Genomic DNA, 17,540 nt, shown 5'->3' on the forward strand with positions numbered 1-17,540 from the left:
ATCGCTGTGTTAGTTGCTGATTGGATCGCTGTATTAGTTGCTGATTGGATCGCTGTATTAGTTGCTGATTGGATCGCTGTATTAGTTGCTGATTGGATCGCTGTGTTAGTTGCTGATTGGATCGCTGTATTAGTTGCTGATTGGATCGCTGTATTAGTTGCTGATTGGATCGCTGTATTAGTTGCTGATTGGATCGCTGTATTAGTTGCTGATTGGATCGCTGTATTAGTTGCTGATTGGATCGCTGTGTTAGTTGCTGATTGGATCGCTGTATTAGTTGCTGATTGGATCGCTGTATTAGTTGCTGATTGGATCGCTGTGTTAGTTGCTGATTGGATCGCTGTATTAGTTGCTGATTGGATCGCTGTATTAGTTGCTGATTGGATAGCTGTATTAGTTGCTGATTGGATCGCTGTATTAGTTGCTGATTGGATCGCTGTATTAGTTGCTGATTGGATCGCTGTATTAGTTGCTGATTGGATAGCTGTATTAGTTGCTGATTGGATCGCTGTATTAGTTGCTGATTGGATCGCTGTATTAGTTGCTGATTGGATCGCTGTATTAGTTGCTGATTGGATAGCTGTATTAGTTGCTGATTGAATAGCTGTGTTAGTTGCTGATTGGATCGCTGTATTAGTTGCTGATCGGATCGCTGTATTAGTTACTGATTGGATCGCTGTATTAGTTGCTGATTGGATCGCTGTATTAGTTGCTGATTGGATCGCTGTATTAGTTGCTGATTGGATAGCTGTGTTAGTTGCTGATTGGATCGCTGTATTAGTTGCTGATTGGATAGCTGTGTTAGTTGCTGATTGGATCGCTGTATTAGTTGCTGATTGGATCGCTGTATTAGTTGCTGATTGGATAGCTGTATTAGTTGCTGATTGGATCGCTGTATTAGTTGCTGATTGGATAGCTGTATTAGTTGCTGATTGGATCGCTGTGCTGATTGGATCGCTGTATTAAATGCTGATTGGATCGCTGTATTAGTTGCTGATTGGATCGCGGTATTAGTTGCTGATTGGATCGCTGTATTAGTTACTGATTGGATCGCTGTATTAGTTGCTGATTGGATCGCTGTATTAGTTGCTGATTGGATCGCTGTATTAGTTGCTGATTGGATCGCTGTATTAGTTGCTGATTGGATAGCTGTGTTAGTTGCTGATTGGATCGCTGTATTAGTTGCTGATTGGATCGCTGTATTATTTGCTGATTGGATCGCTGTATTAGTTACTGATTGGATCGCTGTATTATTTGCTGATTGGATCGCTGTATTAGTTACTGATTGGATAGCTGTATTAGTTGCTGATTGGATCGCTGTATTAGTTGCTGATTGGATCGCTGTATTAGTTACTGATTGGATCGCTGTATTAGTTGCTGATTGGATTGCTGTATTAGTTGCTGATTGGATAGCTGTATTAGTTGCTGATTGGATCGCTGTATTAGTTGCTGATCGGATCGCTGTATTAGTTGCTGATCGGATCGCTGTATTAGTTACTGATTGGATCGCTGTATTAGTTGCTGATTGGATAGCTGTATTAGTTGCTGATTGGATAGCTGTGTTAGTTGCTGATTGGATCGCTGTATTAGTTGCTGATTGGATCGCTGTATTAGTTGCTGATTGGATAGCTGTATTAGTTGCTGATTGGATAGCTGTGTTAGTTGCTGATTGGATCGCTGTATTAGTTGCTGATTGGATCGCTGTATTAGTTACTGATTGGATCGCTGTATTAGTTGCTGATTGGATAGCTGTATTAGTTGCTGATTGGATAGCTGTGTTAGTTGCTGATTGGATCGCTGTATTAGTTGCTGATTGGATCGCTGTATTAGTTGCTGATTGGATAGCTGTATTAGTTGCTGATTGGATCGCTGTATTAGTTGCTGATTGGATAGCTGTATTAGTTGCTGATTGGATCGCTGTGCTGATTGGATCGCTGTATTAAATGCTGATTGGATCGCTGTATTAGTTGCTGATTGGATCGCTGTATTAGTTGCTGATTGGATCGCTGTATTAGTTGCTGATTGGATCGCTGTATTAGTTGCTGATTGGATCGCTGTATTAGTTGCTGATTGGATAGCTGTATTAGTTGCTGATTGGATAGCTGTGTTAGTTGCTGATTGGATCGCTGTATTAGTTGCTGATCGGATCGCTGTATTAGTTACTGATTGGATCGCTGTGTTAGTTGCTGATTGGATCGCTGTATTAGTTGCTGATTGGATCGCTGTATTAGTTGCTGATTGGATCGCTGTGTTAGTTGCTGATTGGATCGCTGTGTTAGTTGCTGATTGGATCGCTGTATTAGTTGCTGATTGAATCGCTGTGTTAGTTGCTGATTGGATCGCTGTATTACTTGCTGATTGGATCGCTGTATTAGTTGCTGATTTGATCGCTGTATTAGTTGCTGATTGGATCGCTGTATTAGTTGCTGATTGGATTGCTGTATTAGTTGCTGATTTGATCGCTGTATTAGTTGCTGATTGGATCGCTGTATTAGTTGCTGATTGGATCGCTGTATTAGTTGCTGATTGGATCGCTGTATTAGTTGCTGATTGGATCGCTGTATTAGTTGCTGATTGGATCGCTGTATTAGTTGCTGATTGGATAGCTGTATTAGTTGCTGATTGGATAGCTGTGTTAGTTGCTGATTGGATCGCTGTATTAGTTGCTGATCGGATCGCTGTATTAGTTACTAATTGGATCGCTGTATTAGTTGCTGATTGGATCGCTGTATTAGTTGCTGATTGGATCGCTGTATTAGTTGCTGATTGGATAGCTGTGTTAGTTGCTGATTGGATCGCTGTATTAGTTGCTGATTGGATAGCTGTGTTAGTTGCTGATTGGATCGCTGTATTAGTTGCTGATTGGATCGCTGTATTAGTTGCTGATTGGATAGCTGTATTAGTTGCTGATTGGATCGCTGTATTAGTTGCTGATTGGATAGCTGTATTAGTTGCTGATTGGATCGCTGTGTTAGTTGCTGATTGGATCGCTGTATTAGTTGCTGATTGGATCGCTGTATTAGTTGCTGATTGGATAGCTGTATTAGTTGCTGATTGGATCGCTGTGCTGATTGGATCGCTGTGCTGATTGGATCGCTGTATTAGTTGCTGATTGGATCGCTGTATTAGTTGCTGATTGGATCGCTGTATTAGTTACTGATTGGATCGCTGTATTAGTTGCTGATTGGATCGCTGTATTAGTTGCTGATTGGATCGCTGTGTTAGTTGCTGATTGGATCGCTGTATTAGTTGCTGATTGGATCGCTGTATTAGTTGCTGATTGGATCGCTGTATTAGTTGCTGATTGGATAGCTGTGTTAGTTGCTGATTGGATCGCTGTATTAATTGCTGATTGGATCGCTGTATTATTTGCTGATTGGATCGCTGTATTAGTTGCTGATTGGATCGCTGTATTATTTGCTGATTGGATCGCTGTATTAGTTACTGATTGGATAGCTGTATTAGTTGCTGATTGGATCGCTGTATTAGTTGCTGATTGGATAGCTGTATTAGTTGCTGATTGGATCGCTGTGTTAGTTGCTGATTGGATCGCTGTATTAGTTACTGATTGGATCGCTGTATTAGTTGCTGATTGGATCGCTGTATTAGTTGCTGATTGGATCGCTGTATTAGTTGCTGATTGGATCGCTGTATTAGTTGCTGATTGGATAGCTGTATTAGTTGCTGATTGGATAGCTGTGTTAGTTGCTGATTGGATCGCTGTATTAGTTGCTGATTGGATCGCTGTATTAGTTGCTGATTGGATAGCTGTATTAGTTGCTGATTGGATCGCTGTATTAGTTGCTGATTGGATCGCTGTGCTGATTGGATCGCTGTATTAAATGCTGATTGGATCGCTGTATTAGTTGCTGATTGGATCGCTGTATTAGTTGCTGATTGGATCGCTGTATTAGTTGCTGATTGGATCGCTGTATTAGTTGCTGATTGGATCGCTGTATTAGTTGCTGATTGGATAGCTGTATTAGTTGCTGATTGGATAGCTGTGTTAGTTGCTGATTGGATCGCTGTATTAGTTGCTGATCGGATCGCTGTATTAGTTACTGATTGGATCGCTGTATTAGTTGCTGATTGGATCGCTGTATTAGTTGCTGATTGGATCGCTGTATTAGTTGCTGATTGGATCGCTGTATTACTTGCTGATTGGATAGCTGTATTAGTTGCTGATTGGATAGCTGTGTTAGTTGCTGATTGGATCGCTGTATTAGTTGCTGATTGGATCGCTGTATTAGTTGCTGATTGGATAGCTGTATTAGTTGCTGATTGGATCGCTGTATTAGTTGCTGATTGGATCGCTGTGCTGATTGGATCGCTGTATTAAATGCTGATTGGATCGCTGTATTAGTTGCTGATTGGATCGCTGTGTTAGTTGCTGATTGGATCGCTGTATTAGTTGCTGATTGGATCGCTGTATTAGTTGCTGATTGGATCGCTGTATTAGTTGCTGATTGGATAGCTGTGTTAGTTGCTGATTGGATCGCTGTATTAGTTGCTGATTGGATCGCTGTATTATTTGCTGATTGGATCGCTGTATTAGTTGCTGATTGGATCGCTGTATTAGTTGCTGATTGGATCGCTGTATTAGTTGCTGATTGGATCGCTGTGTTAGTTGCTGATTGGATCGCTGTATTAGTTGCTGATTGGATCGCTGTATTAGTTGCTGATTGGATCGCTGTATTAGTTGCTGATTGGATAGCTGTGTTAGTTGCTGATTGGATCGCTGTATTAGTTGCTGATTGGATCGCTGTATTAGTTGCTGATTGGATCGCTGTATTAGTTGCTGATTGGATCGCTGTATTAGTTGCTGATTGGATCGCTGTATTAGTTGCTGATTGGATCGCTGTATTAGTTACTGATTGGATCGCTGTATTATTTGCTGATTGGATCGCTGTATTAGTTACTGATTGGATAGCTGTATTAGTTGCTGATTGGATCGCTGTATTAGTTGCTGATTGGATCGCTGTATTAGTTGCTGATTGGATCGCTGTATTAGTTGCTGATTGGATCGCTGTATTAGTTGCTGATTGGATAGCTGTATTAGTTGCTGATTGGATCGCTGTATTAGTTGCTGATTGGATCGCTGTATTAGTTACTGATTGGATCGCTGTATTATTTGCTGATTGGATCGCTGTATTAGTTACTGATTGGATAGCTGTATTAGTTGCTGATTGGATCGCTGTATTAGTTGCTGATTGGATCGCTGTATTAGTTGCTGATTGGATCGCTGTATTAGTTGCTGATTGGATCGCTGTATTAGTTGCTGATTGGATCGCTGTATTAGTTACTGATTGGATCGCTGTATTATTTGCTGATTGGATCGCTGTATTAGTTACTGATTGGATAGCTGTATTAGTTGCTGATTGGATCGCTGTATTAGTTGCTGATTGGATCGCTGTATTAGTTGCTGATTGGATCGCTGTATTAGTTGCTGATTGGATCGCTGTATTAGTTGCTGATTGGATCGCTGTATTAGTTGCTGATTGGATCGCTGTATTTGTTGCTGATGACGTCTTAATTGGATAGATCATTTGAACATGTTCCTCCCGAGCTCTGTTAATGAAACATCATAAAGAGAGAGATTAGATTATTCTGCTCTTCATAAAACATTCACTTCTAGGCTTCAGAGATATAACCAGTTTAGATGGAAAGGATCTCAAGCTGAAGACGTTACTGTAGCTTTGCCTTTTAATAGATGCGGTACTTCCTTAATGTCAACCTTTCTCTCTTGTTGTGACAACTAACCTCTGCCACAAACACACGCACACACACACACACTCACACACACACACACACAAACACACACACACACACAAAACTAACCTCTGCCACTCTCACACACACACAAAACTAAACTCTGCCACTTCCACACCAGACACACACACACACACACACACACACACACACACACACACACACACACACACACACACACACACACACACACACACACACACACACAACTAACCTCTGCCACTCCCACACCAGACACACACACACACACACACACACACACAACTAACCTCTGCCACTCCCACACGACACACACACACACACACACACACACACACACACACACACACACACACACACAAAACTAAACTCTGCCACTCCCACACCAGACACACACAAAACTAACCTCTGCCACTCCCACACCAGACACACACACACACACAAACAACTAACCTCTGACCTCCCACACCACACCACACACACACAAAACTAACCTCTGCCACTCCCACACCAGACACACACACACACACACACACACACACCCTCACTCAACTAACCTCTGACCTGCCACACCCGACACGCGTCAGAGCAGCCGGAGCTAAAATATCTCAAAGAATTGGGTCATTTTGTGCAAACTTTTATTCTAATCTTTACAAATCTAAATACTGCAAGGACTCAGTGTTGCCATTTGTTCAGTCTTTAAAGGCATTAAACACTTTAATACCTGAACCTAAGAAGGACATCAGTTTGCTAGACAGCTGCCAACCAATGTGTCTGTTAAACTGTGATTATAAGATATTAGCTTTGTTACTTTTTGCCAGCAGACTCTCCTCTGCTAAAATACTTGAAATAGTTTTGGGCACAATAACAGATCGCTCAGGTCAGGCTTCATCCCAAAGATGCATGTTGATAACAATATAGGCCTTTGTATTCGATTTGCTAGACTATGCTGAGCTGATTAAGGAGGAAAGCTTTATTCCTTTTTTAGATTTCCTTTACAAAGCCTTTGATTCCCTTTGATACAAATTTATTTTACAATCCCTGTACAAATTTGGGCTGGGTGATTTATTTTGCAAAACGGTCTGAATGTTATATAAAAATGGCAACTGCTCAATTAATCTTAAATCTGGTACCTCTCCTGGTTTGTTGTGTTTACACACTGCGCAATGTGGCGTCAGACAATATGACATTTTTGGACGTCCAGTTTCGGTCCACTGAAGGGATTGTTTTGTAACGCCAGACAACGTCTTTTTTCTACGTCTACCGCACGTCTAATGTTGACGTCCGTGGGATCTCTGTGTAAGGGATATTTATAGTCCAAATGTGGTCGTTTGTGGACATCTTTTCAACATCAAATTTAGACTAATTTTACGTTGTTTTTATACAACTTCTATAACTGTAGTCCCATGTTTCAAAAAGGCGGAGGACGTGTTTTCTGTACCATTGTATTTACATTTATGCATTCGGCAGATGCTTTTTATCCAAAGTGACTTACATTGCATTATACATTTATATTCCTATCAGTTCTTGCTTTCCCTGGGAATCGAACCCATGATCTTGCGTTGCAAGCACCAATGCTCTACTGTTTGAGCCACAGGAAAACTATATTAAACCCTGTCTCCAGTGATCACCTGCTGCTGAGACAATCACATGGAGTTTGATTCTGTATTCATATTTATTAATCATGTTGATAACAACAATGTTGATATTTGTAAATTAAAAATATTACATATTAATCATGTAAATTTCCTGCACCTGTCATAGACGTGCAAAATTACCCATTTCAAAGGTCAAATGTTGAATGTCACTATGACGTCCAAGTTGGGTCATGGTTGGGCGTCCAAATTGTGGACCTAGTTTGGACGTTGAATAGATGTCCAGAATTGGTCATGGACCGACGGACCCAATATAGACATGATCTCCACGTCTATCCGACATCCAGTGTTTAGTGTTTAGAGGAGTTCGCCAGGGTTGCCCGGTATCGCCACACTTGTTTTTAAGAGCTGCTCAACTTCTTACCTCTTTTTTGTTGAATAGTCAATTACAAGGGATTAATATATGTGATTATATATTGGACCACCAAATTTTTTTAAATTGAGATTTATACATCGTTCTATGGATGTGTGGTTTGTTAGGATATGACAATATTTGGTCGAGACACAACTATTGAAAATCTGGAATCTGAGGAGCAAAAAAATTTAAACATTGAGAAAATCGTCTTTAAAGTTGTGCATTTATGTTCACGATTGTGCTGCATTCACTCACAAAAATACATGTTTTATATATTTACGGTAGGACATTTACTAAATATCTTCATGGAACATGATCTTAATATCCTAATGATTTTTGGCATAAAAGAAAAATCTATAATTTTGACCCATACAATGTATAGTTGGCTATTTCCACAGATATACCCGTGCGGCTCCAGACTGGGTTTGTGATCGAGGGTCGTATATCTGATAAACATATTCTCATAAGCCAATTAGCTGATGAAACTCTTGATCATATCAAAGTTTTCTCTAAAACTTCTGGGCCCGTATCCCTAAAGAATTTTTGTGCAAAAAGTGGCTCCTAGCGGCCAAATTCTAAGAAAATTCTCAGAGTCATGACGTTTTCTTAGAATTTCCACCAAAAGTGACACGAAAATCCCAGTTAATATAAAAGCTATTCCTCAAGATTCCTAGCGCTTAAAAGGGCTCCTAAGGCGAGATCTGCTAAGAGTAGGGAAGAGGACTTTTAGTGGCTTAGGAGTTCCCCTAAGCAGCTGCACAAAATGGCCAAACACTGGATGACAGGGAATTATTCATAAATAGACCAGCCAGCAATCACATACATTGATAAAAGCAGAGCCGTGTTACCCTCGTTAAGACCACACTGAGTTGTAACGTTGCCATTTCTACTTCATTAAGGACAGCCCCTTGAGATAGGCCATCTTGTTTTCAATGGGGTCCATATGGGAGTGAAAGTACAAAATATGCCAGCTAGGATATTAATATGAGCAAATAAGACACGAATCATTATTTGAACAGGGTGTAATGAGCTTAAGTTTTCACATATTTTAGATTCTAATGTTAGGCTATAACCCCTACAGCTTACTATTCATTTTCCAGATATTTTCTTGAATGTGAAATATTATTTACAATTACAGTCTGCATAAGATTAGAGTGTATAATTATGTTTATTGATTTGAGGGTACATCCTTTGCTCATTATCACCAAAAGTTCATTTTCATCAAACTTGTAGGATCAACCAATCACGGCTTTTGAAATGATGACTCATACCTAGCAACGGGGTCAACCACACCTCCTCACTAAGATAGGATTTTCCATCCATTCCTTCCTCAGAGTTCACTGAAAATGTTCTGGAATCACTTCTAAGCTAAAACTCCTGGCAAGGAATTTTTAGGTTAAGTTAGGAGCTCTCTGAGAGGATTCTCAGAATCTTTAGGGATACGGGCCCTGGTCTAACTTTTAATTTTGATTAATGTAAACTGCTTCCTATGTTCCGCCCCACCCTGTACAATATTCCTATTAAGTCTTAAGTGAGTTATTTGGGTGTAATTATTTGCAAAGTTGACACTGCGAGAGGTAAAGTAAACTTTGATAATTGCTAAGGCAAAGAGAAAGTGAATTCCCTGGCTCCAGAGACGTATCTCTAAGATGAAGAGCTCTCCTCGAGCGTATCTCTAGACTGGCCTACCCTGCTCTTCCTTTGCATGTAGGCAAATACATTTTAAATACATTTGACAGAATGCTTTTTGACTTCTTATGGAAGCACAAGAGACATTACATCAAAAAAGTTATAGTCATTAAATGTCCCGTTTTTCCTGTGTTTTTGAAGCTTTGATTGTGTGTACAGTGTGCAATATAACACGTGTTCATGTTTCGCGTGTAAAAAAACAAATGATAAGAGAACAGTTTTTATAGTTATAGTTTTAAAGTGTGCCACTTAATTTCTGTCTATGTGTGTTCTGTGTTGTTTCTGATTTTGAGGATGAATTTTCTCCATTCTCTAAGCAGCACGAGTGTGATTTTCTTCACACTAACTTAAAAACAGAAATCATTCCAATTTATTTTATTTTATTTGTAGATCTAAAAAAAGTGTTGACAACTGTAACAAAGTCTCATGCCATTTGGACAAAGAAAACATTTTTTATTTATTTCAGCAAACGTAATTTGGGGTCACAGCACACAAGGTTTAGGGCATGAATACTTTTTTTTTTTAAGGACAATTTTTTTAAATATGTAATTTTGATGATCAAATATGAGCTTAATGGGATGAAATTATTGACTACAGGCGGACTTTATTTAGAAATTAACCAAAATATATAACATTTTAGCATGACTGCAGTGGAAAGTCTAGAGCAATAATGTTTAAAGGTCCCTATCTTCCTGTGTTTTTGAAGCTTTGATTGTGTTTACCGTGTGCAATATAACATGTGTTTGTGTGTTAAAAAACTGTATTTTTCACAAAATGTACTTATCTGTACTCCGCTGTTTTCACTGTGCTAAAAACGGGCTGATGACTTCCTTGTTCTATGAAGTCCCTCCTTCAGAAATACGTAACGAGTTCTGATTGTGCCAGCGGTTCCTGTGTTGTGATTGGACAGCAGATTAGCGCACGTTGTCCGGAAAGGTCACGCCTCTTACCGTAACGTGGAGACGCATGCGCTCAGTGTTACTGTAAACATGGCCAAACAAAGGTGATTTGACTCCGGGATGAAAATAACAGCGCCTCGACGACATGGCGACACACACACTCTACAATCGCAACTCTTCCTCTTCTCTGTAGGAGCGCAACAAGACCACGCCCCCTTTTTTGTGTACTCCTGTGGGCGGAGCTTAGTCAAAAAACTGTTCTAGTGACGTCATTAAAGCAGGAAGTAGAGGATGTAGTCCGAACCGGCCGCTCGCTGTCGGCTTTGAAAGGGGACTTCTGTTAAATCAAATATCTCGCTTGGCATTGAACTTTGAGCTTTATAATTTTACAGGTATTATTTATGCTCTAACAGCAACATTACACACTAGCTAAAGTAAAAAAAAATGGGATCACGAAGAACAGGACTTTGCTTTGAACATGAGGGTGTATATCTTCTTGACTTTTCTTCTTTAAACAGTATGTTTAAGATAAATCAGTTGAGGCAATTCTTGGAAAAACACAGGTTTAATGACAGGGAAACCATACTGTGGAAGAATACACATGTGGGATTACCAAGGGGGAATCGCAGCATATGGGGCATCTAGCCCAGTACAAGGACTGACTGACCGGGCATGCACCTCAAGTACTGGGCCTGGTGTCGGATACCTTCTCCACGTCTGACTGCCGGAGGAGGAACTTAATCCGGGGTTCGCCAAGTGGGGAACTCACCTGGACAGCAAGAAGGCGCTCGTATCCGGATTTTTGTACCTCGACGATGAACTTCTCTGCAATGTCATCTGCCATTTTAAATGCGCGAGACCTTTAAATTAGAATGGATTCTGATTGGCTGTCAGTGTTTTATCGTTCGACAGCTGGAAAAAAATCGTTCTGAAAGTGATCCCAACGATATCGTTCCTCATATCTTTATCGTTATAGTTGTGGTGTGAACTCTGTTATTCTTTAATATGGAGAACGATTATTAGAATTATATCTTTATCGTTATCTTCATAGTTATCGTCCTTGGTGTGAACGGGCCTTTAGGCTACATTATCTGAGAATCACCATTATCATGGCTATACAGTTTTTTCAGGTAATTCTGTTTCTGAGATTTAGATCCCATACCTTTCCACTCTTGTGAGGTGATAATGAATCCTCAGACACCAGACAAGAACATGCAGATTACTGTCAATGACCCTTCTTGCTCGTAACCTGTGTGTGTTAAATGCGGGAGAAACAGTAGTTCACGAGTTCACACAAATAAGTCAGATAGAATAAAGGGTATGCATATTTGGAGTGCTGTCCATGGAGACGGCTCCGGGCTCATATTTGGCCCGAACCAGGGGCGTTGCTAGGGTCTTGATACATAGGGGGCTTAGCCCAGTAAGAGGGGCACTGTATCCAGCGTAGGGAACTGGGGTTTTCGCGCCGCGGGAAATTTTACGCGCGTACGCGTCTTTGCATTGACTTAACATAGAAATCACTCGCGCCTGACGCGCTATTCGCGTCCGGTGTGAACGCACCATAGTCATCTGACTTGAAGTTCAATGATAGAAATGAAACAATGAATGAGTTGTTGTTAATTCTCCATTTTCAGTGTATGTTTCATTAAAAAAACGGAGGCAAAACAGCGATTAAAATCCGTTTAGCTCGCGAGATGAGAAAAGTGACATCGGTTGCAATAGGTAGGCTATCAGACAGAAAAGTTGATGTTAGGATTTCCTAACCTGAAATAAGATAGGATGAAGCAAGATAGGATTCCTAAAGTTATTTAGTATTTGCTTCGGTAATACCAATTGGGGAAAATCCTATCTTAGACTCACCATTATGCAGGCTTCAGCCCCGGATGCCCATGTCTACCGACGCGCCTGGCCCGAACCCAGAGTACTAATCCCCACAAAAGTGGCAACAAATGCGGGACAGCCACTAGAAATGATGTTGATGAACCCCCCAAAAAACTTGCGGAGTGCAAAGCTTATGGTGCCAATTGTAGGGAGGGAGTTAGTGCAGCCCGATCTCATCCCAAGGCGTCATATACTGACGCTTTTGACAAATCGTCTACATCCAACGCACATGGCACCCTTTAGCGTCAATATGAGACGCAGATAGATATGGGCCAGAAGGCGCCTCCTAGCGGTCTAACCCTAATCCTACCCCAGACCTAAACTCATCTAACAGGGGGATTTAGTAGGAAATTGAGTAGTTATTGGAAAGAATCCAAGAAATGGCTTCTGATAGCATGTCAAAAGTAAAAGTTTTCTTGCCAGCGTACGCCGCACAAATGCCATGAATCTGGATGGATGGGCATCACTTTAAATGCAGAGGTGATGTTGACTTTAGCGAGCCAAGCGCCGTAGCGCCTTTAATCAAGGTTATAGCTTGAACAATGGTGTGGCAATGAAGAAAAAATTGTTCGAGCGAGATAAGGCTGTTTATGCTTGGAAACATGGAATTGTGTGGGGCTGAGAGATAGAGTATTAAGCGTTTTTTGCCTGAACATTTTCTAGTAGCCACTGGGGCTGATGCGGAAACACTCAAAAGGAGGGATGTTAAAAGGACCAATCATAAAGCCTGATTCTATTTATTTTTTAATAAGAATGTGTCTGGTTCAGCGAGAAAATCCAGCTTTCAATGTTGTTTATATGTCTATGTGGTGTTTTTAAAATAGTGTAAGACAAACCATTTGCAAATTCATGAGTCAACACCATTGCTAAATATTTTCTCTTTAAAACTGCAGTGAACCAAAGACAGTCTCTGGTGAAATCGCTGGTGTTTCTGACGTCACAAACTACCTTGTAACCAATCAGATCAACGTCTTATCGTCAACAAGTGGATCTATGATATGCTGTGAGTGAGTGGAGGTGGGGCTCTTTTAAATATTCATAGAACCACGCATACTAAATGAGGTGAGGGTGTTGAGTTACATTCAAGCTATTTTAAGGCATGAATAATTTTTTTTCAAGGAAAAAATAAACGTTTAAATATGTAATTTTGTTGATCAAAGATGATTTTAAGGGATACAATTATTGACTACAGGGGGACTTTAAATCATCCTGTTCCACTAGATACACAAGTATATCAGCAGACATGTCCATGGTACCTGCAGTCTCCAGTAAATGAAAAAGGTGCTTGTCTTGCTTAATGCAAACATCACATTTTTTAAATTGTGTCTTTTGTTACATAGGGACTACTGAACAGACATTTATAAATTTATTTTAAAATGCAAAGTGCTTGAAATGAAAATGTGTAAATAAAGCTCTGTAAACTTACATTTTTGCTAAACTAAAAGTGTGTCCCATTGGGTAATCAAAAGTTGTACACACACTTGTGGTCTTCAAACCCACATGGACCAAAGACCAGAAATATGGTAGGTCATGTAAGTAGACAAGTGTTCAAGTACAACGATGGCAAGTGTGGGTATTTGGACAGGCGCATAAAAAGGGGCAGAGTGGTGCGTCCTTAAAATGCATTCACTCTACAGGTCCAGAGGAGAATCAAGGATAATCAATTAAGGTAAAAGGGGTGGAGCCACCTTAACTAAAAGCTGTACAAAATGGCAAAGCCAAGTGCTGGTGTTTGTGTCAAAATTAGCTAGAATGGGGTTCCTGAAAGTTGTCTTAGTGGTGGTTGTGATCGTTGCATTTGATCTGCCTGATGTCTTGGGAAGTTTGAGGTACAGTCATAGTCCAAGAAGCATGGGGCCAAAATCCGATCCAGCTTCCAGAAGTCCGGCTCTTTCTCCTCTAGGGCTCTGGAACCCTTTGCAAGTGGCTTCTCAGTTTCAGAATCCTTTGGGTCCTGACCCCAAAAGCCTTGCGCAGGAGCCTTTTGGCCTTCAGGAGAAGCAGCTGTTGCAGGGTCCAGTGAAGCCTTTGGATTGGAGGTATCCCATCGTTCCCGAGGTGCAGAGCGAGATGGCGGTGGACTTCCAGTTGAGGCAACCCGTGACTCCCAGCAGCGTAGCGGTTCAATGTGGCGAGAACCGGGTTCTCGTAGAGGTCCAGCAGGACTTATTCAGCAATGGTCAGTTGATCCAGCCAACTGGTCTGTCTTTAGGTGGATGTCCTGTTGTTGGTCAGGATCCTGGGTCAAGAGTGCTCATCTTTGAATATGAATTACAGGACTGCAACAGTGTGCTGATGGTAAGAACAGATACATCTTAATGGGTTCTTTGAAAAGGTCCTCTGCCGCAACACGGAAAGTCGGTTCACTTGGTTTTACAATGCTAGGGCAGCTAAGACCAATTTTTATCTATTTGACTGGGTAAATCCTGAGTTTTCAAGCTACTTGCATTTAAATAACCTTTCAAACCAACATCTGATGTAAACTATCTCATTAATGGACTGAAAGGAGCTTAAGAAACAAGAACAAATCTTGGGCCTTAAAGGATAATTCCGGTATTTAACACCTTGAGTCTATATTGTAGTTTGTTTTGGATGAACAAGAGTGGTGGACAACATTTTTTTGACAATGGTTCCTCTCTCGAGTTTTTGACTATATAAGAATTGGCCATGGACCCATTTAACATTGGAGTCAATGGGCATGTCCGAAAATGTCATTAAAACAGCGAATAATGTTCGTTTACAAAACTGTGCAACTCACCGAGTGATTAGTGGTGTTCGTTGATGTTCCAGAAACAAAAAGTGTTGCGAAATATAGTTTCTGTCGTGTTTTATTCGTCATTTTGTAAAATCCCATTGAATTCTGTTGAAGGACTGAGTGCTCGAAAATGACGAATAAAACACGACAGAAACTGTATTTCGCAACACTTTTTGTTTCTGGAACATCAACTAACATCACTAATCACTCGGTGAGTTGCACAGTTTTGAAAACTAATGTTAAAGGTTGTTTTAATGACATTTTCGGACATGCCCATTGACTCCAATGTTAAATGGGTCCATGGCCAATTCTTTTATAGTAAAAAACTCGAGAGAGGAACCATTGTCAAAAAAATTGTCCACCACTCTTGTTCATCCAAAACAAACTACAATATAGACTCAAGGTGTTAAATACCGGAATTATCCTTTAACCGCATTAAAGCTAGTTTTAACCCTGGAAGCTTGTCTACACCTTCTCTCTTACCTACACCCCTGAGGCGCTTGCAGGTACTCCGATTACCCGGGCCGATGGTGCAATTGTTGGTGTTCAATGCCATTATCAAAGGTAGGGGATCTCTTCGACTGCACTTTCTCGTACAACTGGGAGACTATTTAATGGGTACTTTCATGAACCGCAGGCTCCAAAATGTAAGCAGTGATGCCCTGAGGCCAACATGGGTCCCGTATGCCTCAACAGAGACTACTGAACAGACATTTCTAAGTTTATTTTAGTCTTGCTGTTCTCCCTGAAGATCATGATGGGTTGGTACATGTTTTTTATTTCAATAAAATAAACCTTTACCCTTGCTATTGTGGCTGTGCCTAAAATGTGTTTTTGTTTGTAGATGATTGGTTCTATCAGAGGCCTTCATACACCTATTTCCTGGGTGGTGTTATTAACATCGAGGCATCTGTGATGCAGTACAATCATGTTCCTCTGCGTGTGTTTGTGGACAGCTGTGTGGCCACTCAAGTACCTGATGTGAACTCTCTTCCGAGATATTCCTTCATTGAGAATCACGGGTAAGGTCATGGCCCTTGATGCGGTAGGACTTAGGTTGCCTTTTGTAACCACTTTGTCACAGAGACATGGGTAAGGTCTAGTTGCTTGATGCTCTACAGTTGACATTCATGAGTTGCTCTTTGTGATTTGTCGTCAGGTGCTTTGTGGATGCCAAAACTACAGCTTCCAGCTCCCGCTTCATGCCTCGGTCCCAGGTTGACAAGATCCAGTTCCAGCTAGAGGCGTTTATGTTCCAGGAGGGCAACAGTCCATCTGTATGTACTACGAATATCATGAGTTAACCTGACTTCTCCTCCCATCTGCTTTGGTTTTGTGACTTGTCTGTCATCCCTTAGCAGATCTACATAACATGTATTCTGAAGGCAACTCTTGCTTCTGCACCCAGTGACGCTCAGCGCAAATCCTGTTCCTTTGCAAATGGGTACGTGAGTTTTTCTGGGGGCGGAGGTTAAGTTGACTTTTTTCATGGTGGAGGCTCCATGTCGTTTTTTGTTTTTGCAGGTGGTTTGCTGCTGATGGAAACGACCAAGTTTGTGGTTGCTGTGACTCAACATGTGGTCCTGATGGGGACTTTGCTGCTTCTCCCTATGGAGGTTGGTAGCGTTTGCTCTTTCTAAGGTTGCTTTTTATTCAAGTCTCTAACATGGCTTTTTTCTCCTCTCTAGGCACTCAGTGGGAAGGCAAGGTCTCACTTGGTCCTGTAATGGTTCAAGGTCAAAAGAGAGGTCCTCAATAAAACTGTTAAATCATTCCTTGGTTGTACCTGACTTGTCATTTTGCTGCAGGTCTGGTTCAACTACTTTTGGCTTTGGAAAATGTGCCCTATTCTTGCCAATGTGATGAAACTGATAGTTGCCCTGTACTTCAAGTCCCATGTAGCATGCAACCATAGGGTTCCTGAAGTTATTAACTTGGTTTCTCCATAGGGAGTTTTAAATTAATCTTTTATAGACTGCTGGTGAAAGCTCAATGTTATGCTTTTAAAGCAATTGGTTTGTTCCAATAGGTTTAGCAGAAGAATTCCTGGTGAAAATAATTACCACTAATGAGGGATATAGCGCTATAATTTTTTACTACTGTACACCCAAAGCGCTTCAATCATATCAGGGGATATCTTCTCAACCACCACCACCTTGCATGTAACGTGACACCTTGCCTCATTTAGTATATGCGACTCTATGAATGTGCAAATGAGCCCCACCTCCACTTACAGCAGCTCAGATCCACTTGTTGACGATCACACATTGTTCTAATTGGTTACTTGATCTGGGAATGGCTTCTTTACGAAGGAATTTTGAAATGATCAGTTGCTCCAATTTCTTTGTCACTCACAGCAAGCTCAAGTCTGAGCCGTACAATGCCAGGGACAGTGATACCAGGGAACAGGCCCTGCATTCAAGCTACTTCCCGACTTTAACGTCCAAACATCAGAGTTCCAGAATTCCTGCGTAAAAAAATTTTTTCTCTAAGCTTCAAGTCCCCTTGTGGTGAAAATCAAGCTTTTACTGTTTGTTTATGTGGGATTGTTTTTAATG

The 17,540-nt window shown here is 40.9% G+C and overlaps 2 protein-coding genes across 2 annotated transcripts; both read left to right on the plus strand.

Moving 5' to 3' along the window:
• Positions 1-13,967: 13,967 nt before the first annotated feature.
• LOC307010532 (uncharacterized protein) lies at positions 13,968-15,743 on the plus strand. Its single transcript, XM_079635318.1, has 3 exons — positions 13,968-14,525; positions 15,489-15,546; positions 15,620-15,743. The coding sequence occupies exons 1-3, from the start codon at positions 13,980-13,982 to the stop codon at positions 15,631-15,633; spliced, it is 618 nt and encodes a 205-aa protein (XP_079491444.1). The 5' UTR covers positions 13,968-13,979; the 3' UTR covers positions 15,634-15,743.
• Positions 15,620-16,757, plus strand: LOC307010533 (zona pellucida sperm-binding protein 3-like). The gene is made up of 6 exons (XM_079635319.1): positions 15,620-15,743; positions 15,827-16,004; positions 16,142-16,259; positions 16,341-16,426; positions 16,507-16,598; positions 16,671-16,757. The coding sequence occupies exons 1-6, from the start codon at positions 15,737-15,739 to the stop codon at positions 16,739-16,741; spliced, it is 552 nt and encodes a 183-aa protein (XP_079491445.1). The 5' UTR covers positions 15,620-15,736; the 3' UTR covers positions 16,742-16,757.
• The last annotated feature ends 783 nt before the right edge of the window (positions 16,758-17,540 follow it).

The sequence above is a fragment of the Phoxinus phoxinus genome, assembly GCF_949152265.1.
Source record: "Phoxinus phoxinus genome assembly, chromosome: 14".
Taxonomy (NCBI): Eukaryota; Metazoa; Chordata; class Actinopteri; order Cypriniformes; family Leuciscidae; genus Phoxinus; species Phoxinus phoxinus.